This window comes from Odocoileus virginianus, chromosome 3 (genome assembly GCF_023699985.2).
Source record: "Odocoileus virginianus isolate 20LAN1187 ecotype Illinois chromosome 3, Ovbor_1.2, whole genome shotgun sequence".
Lineage (NCBI taxonomy): Eukaryota > Metazoa > Chordata > Mammalia > Artiodactyla > Cervidae > Odocoileus > Odocoileus virginianus.
The window spans coordinates 2,101,521-2,115,536 of record NC_069676.1 but is presented as its reverse complement, the minus strand read 5'-3'; the positions used below and the strand labels follow the sequence as shown (position 1 = coordinate 2,115,536).

The 14,016-nt window shown below is 54.0% G+C and overlaps 1 protein-coding gene and 1 long non-coding RNA gene across 2 annotated transcripts; one reads left to right on the top strand and one right to left on the bottom strand.

The window, feature by feature from the left end:
* Positions 1-6,108: 6,108 nt before the first annotated feature.
* TRIM11 (tripartite motif containing 11) lies at positions 6,109-12,905 on the bottom strand. Its single transcript, XM_020894707.2, has 6 exons — positions 12,498-12,905; positions 10,292-10,387; positions 9,635-9,865; positions 7,906-7,928; positions 7,720-7,820; positions 6,109-7,225 (listed from the first exon to the last, which is right to left on the bottom strand). The coding sequence occupies exons 1-6, from the start codon at positions 12,903-12,905 to the stop codon at positions 6,678-6,680; spliced, it is 1,407 nt and encodes a 468-aa protein (XP_020750366.1). The 3' UTR covers positions 6,109-6,677.
* A 301-nt stretch (positions 12,906-13,206) lies between these two features.
* LOC139032803 (uncharacterized) lies at positions 13,207-14,009 on the top strand. Its single transcript, XR_011485418.1, has 2 exons — positions 13,207-13,341; positions 13,786-14,009. It is a non-coding gene; the product is annotated as an uncharacterized lncRNA (long non-coding RNA).
* The last annotated feature ends 7 nt before the right edge of the window (positions 14,010-14,016 follow it).

Sequence of the window (14,016 nt, the reverse complement as noted above, 5' to 3'; positions counted from 1 at the left end):
CTGAGGAAAAAAGGCACAAATTGCCAAAATGAAAGGGGAAACATTATTACCAACTTTTTAATAATTAAGTGATAATAAGGGAATTCTCTGAACAACTTTATGTCAGGAAATTAGACAACTGAGATGAAACAGGCAAATTCCCAGAAAGACAAAAATCATTTAAGGAATGAAAAATCTGAGCGCTTCCCTAAGAAATAAAATGAAAGTGAAAGTGAAGTTGCTCAGTCGTGTCCGACTCTTTGCGACCCCAAGGACTGTAGCCTACCAGGCTCCTCCGTCCATGGGATTTTCCAGGCAAGAGTACTCGAGCGGGTTGCCATTTCCTTCTCCAGAGGATCTTCCCAACCCATGGATTGAACCCGGGTATCTGGCATTGTAAGCAGACACTTTACCGTCTGAGCCACCAGGAAAGACAAATAAAATAGTAATTAAAATTTTCCCACAAAGAGAAGCCTAGAATCTTCATTGAAGAATCTACAAAACACTGAACAAAGAAACAACAGCAATCATTCACAAACTGTTTCAGAAAACAATGTAGGGAACAAAGACACCACAAGAAACCTACAGGCCACTATCCTCTTAAGTATCAGTGTAAAAATCCTGAATAAAACATTAGCAAATGGAATTCAGTAACATTGAAAAGAATCAGATGGGACTTATCCCAGGAATGTAATGTTGGTTTGACATTTGAAAATCAGTTATATAATACACAGACTAGAAATAGGTAGGAGGCGTCTCTTTGAGGCGATAAAAATGCTCTAATAGTGGATTTTGGTGATGGATTTATTAGAAATCATTGAATTGCACGTTTGAAGCAGCCGAATTTTATGGTGTGAAAATTATACCTTAATAAGTGTATAAAAAACTAGTGTCAGGAAGATTTGGGCTTGGCAGGGTCCAGGGCAGGTAACCCGGAAGGGATGGGACAGAGGGTCAAGGGGCAGGAGGTCAGATGGGCTCGCAGGTGCTCTGTACCATCTCCATCAGGAGGCGTGAGCTGAGACACGGGAGATGTGGGGGCCTGGGGGTGTGGCACGCGGGACTGCGGTGGGGGCGGGGCAAGGAGAGGCGGAGGTCTCAGGGCACTGGAAAGAGGTGCGGGGCACGAAAGGGGGAGCGTGGCGGGGCATGGGGTAGATGTGGAGGAGTGCTAGGTGCGAAAGGAACGCGGGCTGGGGGTCTCGAACAGGAAGGCGCACGGAGTGGGCAAGTGGTGCATGGAGATTCCCGGGATTCCGGCTGGGTGCGAGAGGCAGCCGGCGTCAGGAATCCAGCAGTAGCACGCTGCACAGATAGGACTGGTCAGTCCTAGACCCTCGCAGCTCCAGGCGCCTGGGTGCAGGTGGTGTGGATACTACCTGCGGTGCTCTCGGGACCGCCGGCTGGGCAGTAGTCCTCAGGACGAGTGTATACTGGGGGCACAGCTTCTGTAGGCGGCCAAAGACACAGGTGCGGGGTGGGAGGCCTCACCCTGCAGGTCGCCGACCAGGATCCGTTCCAGGAACCATTCCAACATGAGCCAAGAGTGACACAATGTGCACAGCTCCACGGCAAGTTAATGAAAATCACTGAACTGCACTTTTAGGAGGGACTTCCCAGGTAGAATTAGTGGTAAAACCCACCTGCCAATGCAGGAGATGTAAGGAAGTCCAATTCGTTCCCTGGGCTGGGAAGATTCCCGGATGAAGGGAATAGCAACCCACTCCAGTACTCTTGCCTGGAGAATCCCATGGACAGAGGAGCCTGGCAGCCAACAGTCCATAGGGTCACGCAGAGTAAGACACAACTGAAGCAATTTAGCATGCATGCATACACATTTATGAGTGAAGCTGAGGGTGTAACAATTAGGCCTCAGTAGTTATTTAAAATCCCAGCTGTTTTAAGACCTAGCTCTCTTACCCCGTTGTCTCAGGCCTGAAATGGGATGGTACCACAAAGACTTCCTCTGAGACTCGAGTAAATGTGGAGGAAACAAGTGAAAAAGGACCCTTTGTCTTTTAATCCGGCTTTGTGGACACATTACCTGCCCATGGGATGTATAGGTGACAAAGTAAAAGGGACCTACAGAGACTGACTACCCATATAGACTGAGGGGGGCTGTTTTTGTCTTAAATATTCCTTTGACCATATTTCAGCCATAAAAGGGAAAGAAACTGTCATTTTCGGGGATGTCAATGGACTTAGAGTCTGTCATACAGAGTGAAGCAAGGAAGAAAGAGAAAAACAAATACTGTCTATTAATGCATATATGTGGAATCTCAGAAAATGGTATCAATGAGCTTATCTGAAAAGCAGAGAGACACGGATGTAGAGAACAAACCCATGGATACCAAGGAGAAAAGGTGGAATAGGATGAACTGGGACATTGGGATTGACATATTTACAGTATTATGTATAAAACAGGTAACTAATGAGAACCGACTGTATAGCATAGGGAGCTATACTCAGTGCTGAGGTGACCTAAGTGGGATGGAAATCCAAGAGGGAAGATACGTATACGTATGGCTGATTCCCTTTGCAGTACAACAGAAACTGGTAATGGCAGTGTAAAGCAACTATGGTTGGTGTTCAGTTGTTCAGTCGTGTCTGACTCTTTGTGACCCCATGGACTGCAGCACCCCAGGCTTCCCTGTCCATCACCAACTCCCAGAGCTTGCTCAAACTCAAGTCCATCAAGTTGGCGATGCCATCCAACCATCTCATCCTCTGTCGTCCCCTTTTCCTGCCTTCAATCTTTCCCAGCATCAGGGTCTTTTCCAATAAGTCAGTTCTTGGCATCAGGTGGCCAAAGTATTGGAGTTTCAGCTTCAGCATCAGTCCTTCCAATGAATATTCAGGACTGATCCTTTAGGATTGACTGATTTGATCTCTTGCTGTCCAAGGGACTCTTAAGTCTTCTCCAACACCACAGTTCAAAAGCATCAATGTTTCGGCACTCAGCTTTCTTTATGGTCCAACTCTCACATCCATACATGACTACTTACTAATGCCTTTAGTATTGTAGTAGCTCCTCCCTCCAAATTCTGAGGTTCTCCATCACGCCATCCTGAATATTTGCATTTCAGCACTGACCTGACCTGGGTTCGATCCCTGCCTGGGTGGGGAAGATCTCCTGGAGAAGGAAATGGCAACCCATTCCAGTATTCTTGCCTGCAGAATTCCATGGACAGAGGAGCCTGGTGAGCTATAGTTTATGGGGTAGTAAAGAGTCAGACACAACAGACAAATACTTTTACTTCCAACCCAAAATGCTTATCTTCACTTTTTTCCTGTTTCCCCATAGTTCTGCTGAGTCACGTGGGAGGAGGGGTCTGGGCATTTTAAAACTCGGTAGGCAATATTTGGGATTCCTTGGTGGCTCATTGGTAAAGAATCTACCTGCCAATGCAGGAGACACAGGTTTGATCCCTGGGTCAGGAGAATCCCCCGGAGAAGGAAGTGGCAACCCTCTCCAATAGTCTCGCCTGGGAAATCTCATGGACAGAGGAGCCTGGCAGGCTACAGTTCACTGGATCACAAGAGTTGGACACGACTTAGCAGCTGACAAGGCAATCCTTATGGTTGTTTTGAAGCCCCATGAATGGCTGACACATGCTACCTGCCCTGGCTTACTCCACACTCATCCAGCCTTATTTCCTCCAGAATGCTCACTGACTACCCAAGTAAGAGCTCACCAACTGAGAGCCTTACCTCAGCTACTCCTAGTATAGGAGATCAACTGCTGGTGTAAACCATTTATTGCTCACGTGGGAATCACCAAGGGCTAGCACTGACTAGTGCCAATGTAGACATGTACTGCTAGTGCAGGGGCTCACCCACTGTAGGATCCGTTGGTGTTACCCCTCACTCACAAGATTTCAGGTCATGTCCACGAGCCCGCATGTTCTTTGTGGTCTGAGCCTCGAACACTGGGTGGCACCCCTGGGATGCAGGGATATTTGTAAAGCTGAAGATCAGTCTGTTTGCCAATAGGTGTCAGTGAAGCTCATTTTCTTTTTCCTATCAACTGGTGGAGGGTAGCAGAATGTCACCCCAAAACCATTCATTTGCCATAGATTATGTAATCAAGCAGACCCTATGGGGCTTTCTCGGGACAGACCTTTCCTCCTTTCCCCCCATGTCCTCTGCTACAGTTCCTCTCTGGAGTACACAAATAACAGTATCTGATGCACAATCCCTGAATTGTTTTTACAGATGCTAAAACCATCAAATGGAAGAAACTACTTGATGATCTGGGCCCCGAGACCTTCTGGAGCCTAAGGTTGGTTAATATCAGCCACTCTGCTCTTTCACCATCAACCAGAGAACCGTGTGCATGAGCTGATGGCATACCTTGAGCTCCCCCCTCCCTCACCTGGCCTTTAAGACTGCCTGGTTGAAACCTTTCAGGGGGTCTGGGGTTTTAGAGCGCCCTGCCCTCCTGCTGTTGGTGCCTTTACGGTAAATACTGCATTTCCCCTGCACTGCCCGGGGCTAGTGCGCTGGCTTTACTGCTCGCTGGCAAGCCAACCCGTTTGGCTTGGTAACAATTATTGTGAGCTGGAGGTATTTAAGAAGCAAATATAAGGTCCCTGCCTTTCCCCTTCTGTCTAAAAGCAGGACATACATTTTCAGAGTTATCTCTGTTCCCCCCCCCCACAAGAAAGATGTGGAGACTCTAGATCCTATCAGTTTAGAGATTGAGGGGATGGGGATCTACATATAACAAACCATACTAACTGGCCTTAGCTACCATCAGTTTACCTGCATGTTCTGCCACCCTTGGAAGCCTAAGGCTGCTTTCCCTGTCTTGTCATTTCTCCATAAACATTGTTCTTTGTTGAAGACGGTATCTAAGCCAGAGATCTAAGCTGCTGTTCTAAGTCACTCATTTTCCTGGGGCTTCTTCTATGTATACCTGAGGCATTCACGTCAATAAACTTTTGTTTTTCTGTTATTTTTATTTAAAGGTCTCAACCAAGAACTCAGAAGGGTTGGGGGGAAATGATTTTTCCTCCCCCACACTTGTGTTCAGCTTTGTTCAAAAGCTGAAGCCAGAAGTATCTTGGTGTCCTCGCAGCAGTTCTATGCTCATTCATTAAACCCACGAGACTCCCACAGACTAGGTTTCCAAAAGCCATTGCTGAAGTCCCAAACCTTAAAATCTGAATCTTTCTCCAGGCAGGAACCAAATAGTATGCTCAGATTTCCAGGAGGAAATGAAGCAGTGGGCCCAGTTACTTATGATTACTGGGATATCATATGGGAATAATTTTCTACTGGAAAAAAAAAAATGGCCAGACCCGTGACTCAACTGGGAAAACACTTCCCCCTGTTGTATGTAATTGGAAGGAACTGCCGTTAAAAGATACTCAAAAGTGGTATATATAGTCACAACAACAAAAAAGCCCAATGGGAGAATGAGTAAATAAATAAGTAAATGAAAAAGGACTGGCTATTGAACACAGTGGAACATAGGAAATATTTATCAGGTTATCTGTAAAAAGGAAAAAATCCCCACAGTATCCGCAGGAAATGAACACACGTGCTGAGTCAAAGAACATGGAGATGGTATCTGGGAGTTGCTGTGCTTGTGCGGACAGCAGCTACATCCCTGACTTGGCCAGTGAGCATCCTGCTTCTGCATCCCCTCCCCGAGGGTGGGCCCTCTGGAAGATTTCCCCACTTTCCAACCTAAAGGACAACTGTTAGTTTATTTACTATGAGAATGGCCCTTAAAATTAATCAAAATCTAGGGGTGCAGAGACATTGCATCACACCTTCTTGAGAAGGGTGAAGAAGTGTCAAAACTTAAAGCAAAAACGAACCCTGGATTCTGTAAGCCAGGGCTGTCTGTGGCCTCACCCCCTGCCCCAGGCAGGAGTGACACTCTGGGCTGAGTTCCGGGATAGCCCCACGGGTCACTGGAGACATGCCTGAGAGGGCAAGGCCAGCCCGCTCTCCTCAGTGCCACTCGGGTGGAAACTGAAGCTGTGTCCCTTCTGAGCTTCACACTCACTTCCATGCACTCAGAGCTCCCAGAACTGAACCTCTGCGCCTGGGACCAGGGAAGGACCTTTTCCCAGAAGCCCTGGGTGGGCCACGCTCAGGGCGATTTGAGGACGTCTGTGTGTCTTAATCAACCCCTTTATTCGGTGACTCACTTTCCACATCACCTCTCACCTGAGGACTCTGCTGCACCCCCAAACAATCAGAGACAACCACAGACTTCCCCAGCAGTTTGGACCAGACCCCGAGTCAGGCTGGTGGGCTTTGAACCACCTCATGGCCAGCAGTCTCACAAGATAGTAGCTTTCTCAAGGGGTGGCCCCAGGGCCTGGGGGGCTCACACTGCAGCCTGAGTAAATTCTACAGGCTCTCATCTCTTACCCGAGACTGAGGCTGGGCAGGGCGGGCTGCTGAGGCCCCAGGCTCCGCAAAGGACTGTGGGTGTGATGCACTGGTGAATGGGGTCTCAGCACCTGATGACCTTGTGGGGTCCTGGGGCGAGGAAAGCCCAGCCTGCACACACTCATCCATGGCTTCCTGGGAGTGGCAGTGACAGAGTTCAGTTTGCTTCTCGATCTGAGTGGTCCTATGGGTGCTTTCCATAGCTCAGAAGACAAGCAGCCTCCCCTTGGGTTTTCCAAGCATCTCGCAGACTCAGAAGGCAGGACAAGGGGCTGCGAGAGGCCTGCTCACTGGGGAGCAAGTCCGTCCCCGGGCCCGCCTTTCAGCCTGCAGATGGTCATAGGGGTCAGGCTGCTGGAGAGAGGAGAGAAGAGGGCCCGCAGGGTCCCCGAGAAGGGCGTCTCAGGAAAGGTATACAAGAGTGACCCATCACTGGCACTGTAGAAGGACAGGTGTCCAGCCTCGTAGTCCAGAAAGATGCCCACGCGCCGGGGTGGGTCTCGGAGAGGGGCAAAAGCTCGCTCGGAGGAGTTGTAGTAGCTTCCCAGGAACACCAGGATCCAGAAGCCATTGCCAGCGAACAGCTCGCCCTTCTCCTTGCGGTTGGCGTTCTCTCTGCAGACACCCAGGGCCCAGCTGGCCCGCTCCCCCACCTCCACTTCCCAGTAGTGGCGGCCCGAGGTCAGGGGCTCCCGGCCCAGCACACAAGGCCCAGGGTCGAACCGCTCGGGGCTGTCGGGCAGGGCCTGCCGCAGGTCCCCGCGCCGCACGCTCCTCCTGTCCTCAGACAGCACCAGCTCCGGGTTGGCCGTGTCAGGATCCAAGGTCATGTCCCCTGCAGACAGAGCACGGGTCAACCCTCCCAGCTGTCTGCTTCAGATCCCTACACCCTTGCAGTCACAGCTTGTGACTGACCACACCCCTTCCCGCTCAAAAAGATTACCCAGCCACTTAAGAGTTGTATCTTGGAACATTCTAGAAATTAGTTCATGCTTCCTTGTGATTCACCCTCCTTTAGAGGACAGAAAGAAATCCTGAGTGCTTTCTATCCCCAGAGGGAAGTGTGTGTATTCCAGGGCAGCAGGCTCCCCAAGCCTAGGGTCCACACAGGTGCTCTGTATTTCTGCTCTTCCTAAATGCATCAGTGCAAAGTCTGGACCTGACTTGCTATCTTATCTGCCCAAGGGCCTCGATCGCTCCTAGTTTCTCATCCAGCGACTGGGAGCTTGCTGCTGTTCTACCCCCGACCAGCAGCAGCAGCTCAGGACTGGCGCCGTCTCTGGTCTGGAGACAGCAGGCCGGACCCCCCGGCCTGTGCACGGCACTCACCTCGGAACCTCCGCAAGGCCTCCACCAGCCCAGGGACCCTGCACACAGTCCTCATCTCCATAGGTACCACCTCAGGAGGCTGCAGCTTCACGTCCTGGACTCTGGAGGAGCAGTGCAGATGTCACCCCTGCGGAGGGCCCACCTGAACCCTGCCCCCCTTCCCTGGGGAGAGGCCGAAGCTCCTACCTGCGCAGGGTGTCCCTGATATCCTGTGGGAGAGACACACAGCGTCAGCACGTCTCCTGGTCTCGGGCCTGCCCTACACCAGAGTGCCCCCAAACCTCCTGGACGGGCATGGACACACACACACACTTATGTGGTGGGAAACCACTCTGGAGCTGTCCTGAGTCAGGCATGAGGTCACCGGAGAGAAGCTCTGGGCGCACCCAGCCCTGCAGACCCAGCTGCAGCCCCTTCACATGCCTGGAGGGCACAGCGGATCTGGCTGCCAGCCCACTTACCCACAGAGCCCTAGGCACCCCTCCAGAGGTTGAAGGCTGTCTCCACCTTAGCCCGGAGCCATGCCTCTATCAGCCGAGCACTTCCTGCCCCCCAGGCCCGAGGCAGCTGGTGGTCTGGTGTCTGTGGTCTCTGCCCCCCTGTCCTACAGGCGCTCCCGCCTGGCCTGCACCGGCTGCAATGCCTCAGGTCCCCACTCACAGCTGGCCTTCCTGGTAAGGCCTCTCTGCCTGGATGCTCCTCTCTCTGGTGATGATGCGTAAGAACAGTTTACTCAAGGATCATAAAATGATTGTGTCCCCCCAGATCCAAGGCACTCCCTGCAGCAGGTCTCCTGACCAACACTGTGGGCCAAGGGTCAGCCCACCTGACCTCCCCCACATGCCTCAGCAAACATGGTGCTACCCAGGGCTGCTCTTCCCCCAGCACAGGCAAAGGTTGGTGCGGGGGGAGAATGGGGGGCATCTTTTCTGCAGTCAGCCAGGTGAACAGGGAACTGAGAGGATGGCCAAGGCCAGGAGCTATGAGCACTTGGGAAGGTAGGGGAGTAGTGGTGAGCAGTGGAGGGCAGATAGGGCAGTAAGGAAAAGGCAGCAAGGAGTGAAGGACAGGAAATGCAGCCAGGCCAGCTGAGGTCAACCCCTCACCGAGAGATCTCAACTGAGACCCCACACTGCATTTCATATAAATCTGCGGTTCTCATCTTTCTGGACCAATCTGCCCTCCCTCTAGAACCTCTGCTTCCCACAGCTTTTCCAGCACCATTCACTCACCTTCGAGGGCTGCTCCCTATCATCCCTAGCCCCCATTTAACTCACCTCTGCTGATTTCCCTCAACCCCTACCACACACTTGCCCAGATTCCTCCTGCTTCCCAGGCTGAAAAACCACTGTTGGCTCAGCAAAGGCCAAAAGAATGTTTTAGCCATAGGCTGGCAGCCTGAAGCTGGTCCTTAAAGCTTCACTCAGCTCTGAAGCTCCAAGGAGGGTCACCTCCTGCAGGAAGCCCCCTGGACTGCACATGCAGTGTCCTCACTCCCACCTGAGGGCACAAAGTGCTGGGGCCAGGAGTCCAGCAGATTCTCAGGGGCAGCACTGGGCCCATGCAGGAATCACTGTGGGAGACCTGCAGGCTTTTCCTCTCAGCCCAGTGGGCCCCAACCTTCAGAGAGCTGGGTGGTGACCCAGTGGCTCTCGATCCTAGAATGCTACCCTGTGGCCTGGCCAGTCTCCAGGAGGGCTCCCAGGACAGGCACTAATAGTTCACGCAGCTCAGCATTGGGGTCTACTCTCCATGTTTCACAGGAAGGTGACCAGCTATTGACCTGGGAGGTCCAGGCAAGCATTAAGGTAGTCGGCTTTCTCTGCACAACGCTTCCCCAGCTTTTCTCTCCATTCCCACGCCTGGCCTTCCCGAGACCCCCACAGGCCCACGCCCAGGAGGGGTGCCAGCTCACCTGCAGCAGCCCCAGTGCAGGCAGCTGGCAGCGGCCCTCCAGCTCGGCGATCAGCTCAGCCAGCTGGGCGCTCTGCTGACCGAGGCGGGCCGCGCTCTCCCTCAAGGGGGGCAGCACCTCCAGCTCCTCCTCCTCCAGCCTCTGCAGCAGCAGCTGCTCCTCCTCCACCAGCAGACGGCGCAGCCTCTCAAACTCTGTCAGGACGTTCTGCCGCTGCGTCTCCACCATCTTCTGCGGGGGCCGGGGAGGATGCCTGAGGGCCTGGGACCTGGAGCCTCATTAATCCATCTGGGGTCCCCCACACCCACTCCTTCCTGACCCCAAAGCACTGCACCACCAGGGGCACCCAACAAACCCCAACTTTACCACCCAACGCATTCCCAATTCCCATTTCCCCAACCCTCAGAGCCACGATCTGGGATCACCCCCACACCCATCCCTCCCCACGCCTCAAACCCGCCACCCGGGAGCCCCCGTGCCTGGCCCTCCCCGACACCCACTCCCGAGTGCCAAACCCACTGAGTTTACACGGGGTATCCATGGGGTCTGGAGCAAGAGTGCTGCCTCAGGAGCAGCATGAGGCTGAATATGAACAGCAGGGTCCTGTGGTCCCTCCTGCCCCCCATCCCTGCCCACACTGGGCGCCTGGCCACCTGCCTGCCACAGGGAGCAGGTCTCCTCCGCTTGGGCCTGGAACAGTAGCGCATCCTCCATTTGCTTCCGCAGGTGCTCCAGGGATTTCTCCAGCTTGATCTGCAGGGAGGTGAGGCCAGAGTGACCTGAGCCAGGCCAGGCCTCCAGGCTGGCTCTTATACATGCTCCCACCTGCTCAACTCCTGCTAAGCCTGAACTCAGCTGGCAGGGACCAGTAGCAGAAAAATGGGTCTGGGACATAGTAAGTCCCAAACTCAAATTTGCCAGGAGATGCTCTCTGACTGGTGTGGCCCTTCCACCACTGTCCTCACAAGCATGGCTCTCCTGCTACTGCCCCTTGGCTGAATTTCCTTTCTTCTGTGGTTCCCGTGCCTCCCTCATCTCAGGGCAACTTTCCCACAAGCCAGTTTCCACTGCATCACCACCTTCTTTCTTCCAAACTCCGTCACTTCTCTCTGCCTGGTCTGGGCTTGCTGGATTTCAGCTAACTAGAACACATGGCAGGACAGGCTTACATTTGTATCCGGTTCCTTGGTCCTGATTTCAGGCCTATGCCTGACATTGCCTTCAACCCTGTTTATGACACATTCAGCAGCTGGTAAAGCCAGAAGGCCTAAAGGACTATCACAAGAGTGACCACAGCGGCGCTTGTGGGGTTTCCACTGTTCTGTCCATGTTCTAGACACACCAGGGCCCCGAGAGGCTGCGCTTTGTAGAGTCAGCGCTTCTGGGCTGTGCAGATAGCAGCCAGGGCCCTCTGATGGGCATCCTCCCCAGCACTAAAAGCAAGCACCAGACAGTGAAGGGGGCTGGGTCATGACGCTATGGTACCTACATTACTGAGAGCTGAGAGGACAGCAACAGCAGCGCTCTCTGCTCTCCTTTCAGCATTTTCCAAGAGAAAGGTGCCTCCCCTTTATCAGGAAGTGGGGGGCACTCATCACCCAGAGGCAAGCTGCTGACACCGAGGTGAGTCTACCTTCTCACCTGTTGATCTCTTCTGTCACTCTAATTTGCAAGCCTGAGTTACAGAACATCATATGTTAAAGGCTTTCCCTCCCCTGGGAGAGGGAGGGTTAAGTGCTACCATGGGAGACTTTATCAGGTCAGTTGGAAGATGCCTCTAGAGAGCTACTGGTCATTCTCTTCTCTTCCGATCACTATCCACACCCTGACCAGGAGCCTCAGCGACAGGAGCGCAAATCTGCCAGACTGACATAAGGAGTGGGTGTTCAAGTATGCACATTACACCTCAAAGTGAGGGAAAAAACCACAAGAACGTGTTAGGGCAAGTCCAGTGACGTGGGTTGGGTATAGGTTTATTCTGTTGTCCCAGAGGCTTATTCTATGATAATGATAGAATAGCAATCCTAACGCTGACTAAACTGTGTACTTGAGGCACCTCAGCAGCAGACAGTACTGGCCATAAAGAGAAATGAAAATCACAGTCAAAAAGTTTGAAAGAGATCACCCACAGACTTTATGCTTTGGGTTTCAGAAGCAAACTCGCCCACAGACCAGGGAGGGAGCAGGCAGTTGGCCAGGTAAATGTTTGTCCTGAGGCTCTCAGTATAGAGTGCTGTGTTAGTTTGGATTTTAAGAAATACATTTCCATAACAGAGAAACAGGGAATCTCTGCCTTGTCTACTGGCAGAGTATCCAAACGGGAAACACTGGTGGGCTCTGGCTCCATCCTACGTTGTTCCCAGACTGGGGCTCTATAGCAGCTCCCTGGCTTGCCTTCCCATCCGGCCTAATCAGAACTTCAGCACTGACGTGGGCCCCACAGCCCTATTCTGCCCACAGACCTCTGAGAACTCATGCACGTCCATCTGGGACCAGCCACCTCTCAGGTTCCCTTCCCACTTTCTCCTACTCTCGGCTCCGTCTCTGCCAATGGTCAGTCAAAACTGCCCAGTCCCCACCCCGGACAGCCCTCCCACCGCCTCTTTGGGAGCTAGACTTCAGAAAGCTCGTCCCCTCCCCGCCCAGGTTCCCAGGCCAGCCCCTCACTGGTGGGCGGTGCCCCAACCCCCTAGGATGCTGGTTTGGAACAGGCTGCACCCCCTTACACACCCCCGAGACCCGGGGCAGGCGAGAACCTGAGCCCCCGACATCGGGCAAGACGAGCCCCCTCCAGGCTCGGGCCCCCCACCCGCGCCGCGGCGATCCCCTGCCAAGCCGTGCTCTGCCCGGGACTTGCCCACACCTTAAGGTCTTCGGCCGCGTCCTGCAGCGGGCGCACGCGGTGCGCCCAGTGTTCCCCTGAACGCTCGCAGGCCGCGCACAGAAGGCGCAGCTCGTCGCCGCAGAAGGCGGCCAGCGGCTCGCGGTGCGCTGCGCACACCCCCTGCGGAACCGGCGACGGTGGGTGCAGGCGCCGCGCCATCTCGGCCATCTTGGCGAGCGGGCGGTTGGGTCGCAGGTTCCTCTGCGGGAACAGCTCGCGGCACTCGGGGCAGGCGTACGGGCCCTCGGGCTGACCCCAGCAGCGCCGGATGCACTCGCGGCAGAAGTTGTGGCCGCAGTCGGTCATCACTGGATCCGTGAAGTAGTCGAGGCAGATGGCGCAGGTGGCCTCCTCTTGGAGGTTGGTCGACAGGTCGGGTGCGGCCATGGCCCCAGTGGAATGGACGAGGGCCGCGTTCTCCGCCGGGTTGGGCGGCCGCTGCCGGGACTCTGGGGAGGGGGCGGGGACACGCGCGCGGAGCAGGGCACCAGGGGATTCGGGGAGCTTCGGGGCGTAGGGTCTCCGGGGTCCGAGGCCTCTCGATTCCGAGGATACGGAGCGTGCGGCTCTGGGACTGCGGCGGCTCCAGGAAGGTAGGGCTTACGGATCCCGTTTGCAGGCAGGAAGGGAAGCTCAGCAGCAGCGGAAGCAGGAAGCAGCTTTTTTCCCTTCTGGAACCACCCACTGTAGCTCCGGATTGGCCGTGGTCTGTCACGCGGCCTCCAGCGGCACCCAACTGGAGGCTGCTCACCCACTGACCTTGCGTCGCCGCCGCCACCTGCGCGCGAGTTCGTGGCTGTCTGTGGGCTGCTGCGGCTCTGCGGTACCTGCTGTCTCCCTTGGACTTCGGGGAACGTGAGGTTTAGGGGCCGGGGCCGGGGCCGCTCCGCGATGCGCAGAGGCGGCGAGGACAAGGGGAAGCCGAGGTTGTGCTGGGGAGCCCCAAGTGGTCCCCTGGGCGCTCCTGGCTCCTCGCAGGTCCCCGGGCTGGGAACGATCAGAACTTAAGGTGTCGGGGCTCGGTCCACTGGGACTGTTGGCCTTGTTCGGGGTCAGAGTACATTGGCCAGAGTTCTGGGGTTCCCCGGTTGTTAATGCGTCTGCAGTCATGGGGGTCGGGGGTAGGATGGGCGGTGGAGAGTGAGTTAACAAAAGGGACCCTGTCTGATCCTACTCTGAATTTTGCCCAGCAAAGGTGGGCAGCTCTGAGGCTTGTTGGAATTCAGCTTGAAAAGTCCCTTCACTTTTTCATCTCCCTTCTGTGAAGGACCCAGATATGGAATTTGCTGAGGACAAAGAAGGTAGACACTTGAGGCCTTGGCTCTACATATAAAAACCGAACCACTGAGCCACCAGTGAATGGCAACATCTCTAAGTGGAGAGAAGGGGACATGGCTAAAGAAAACTACACCACACTGTGCCTTGTACATATACATGTATGTGTTTAGAAACTGACCCACTATGAAAGTTTTCTGTGTGAAGCATCTGTAAGTATCGA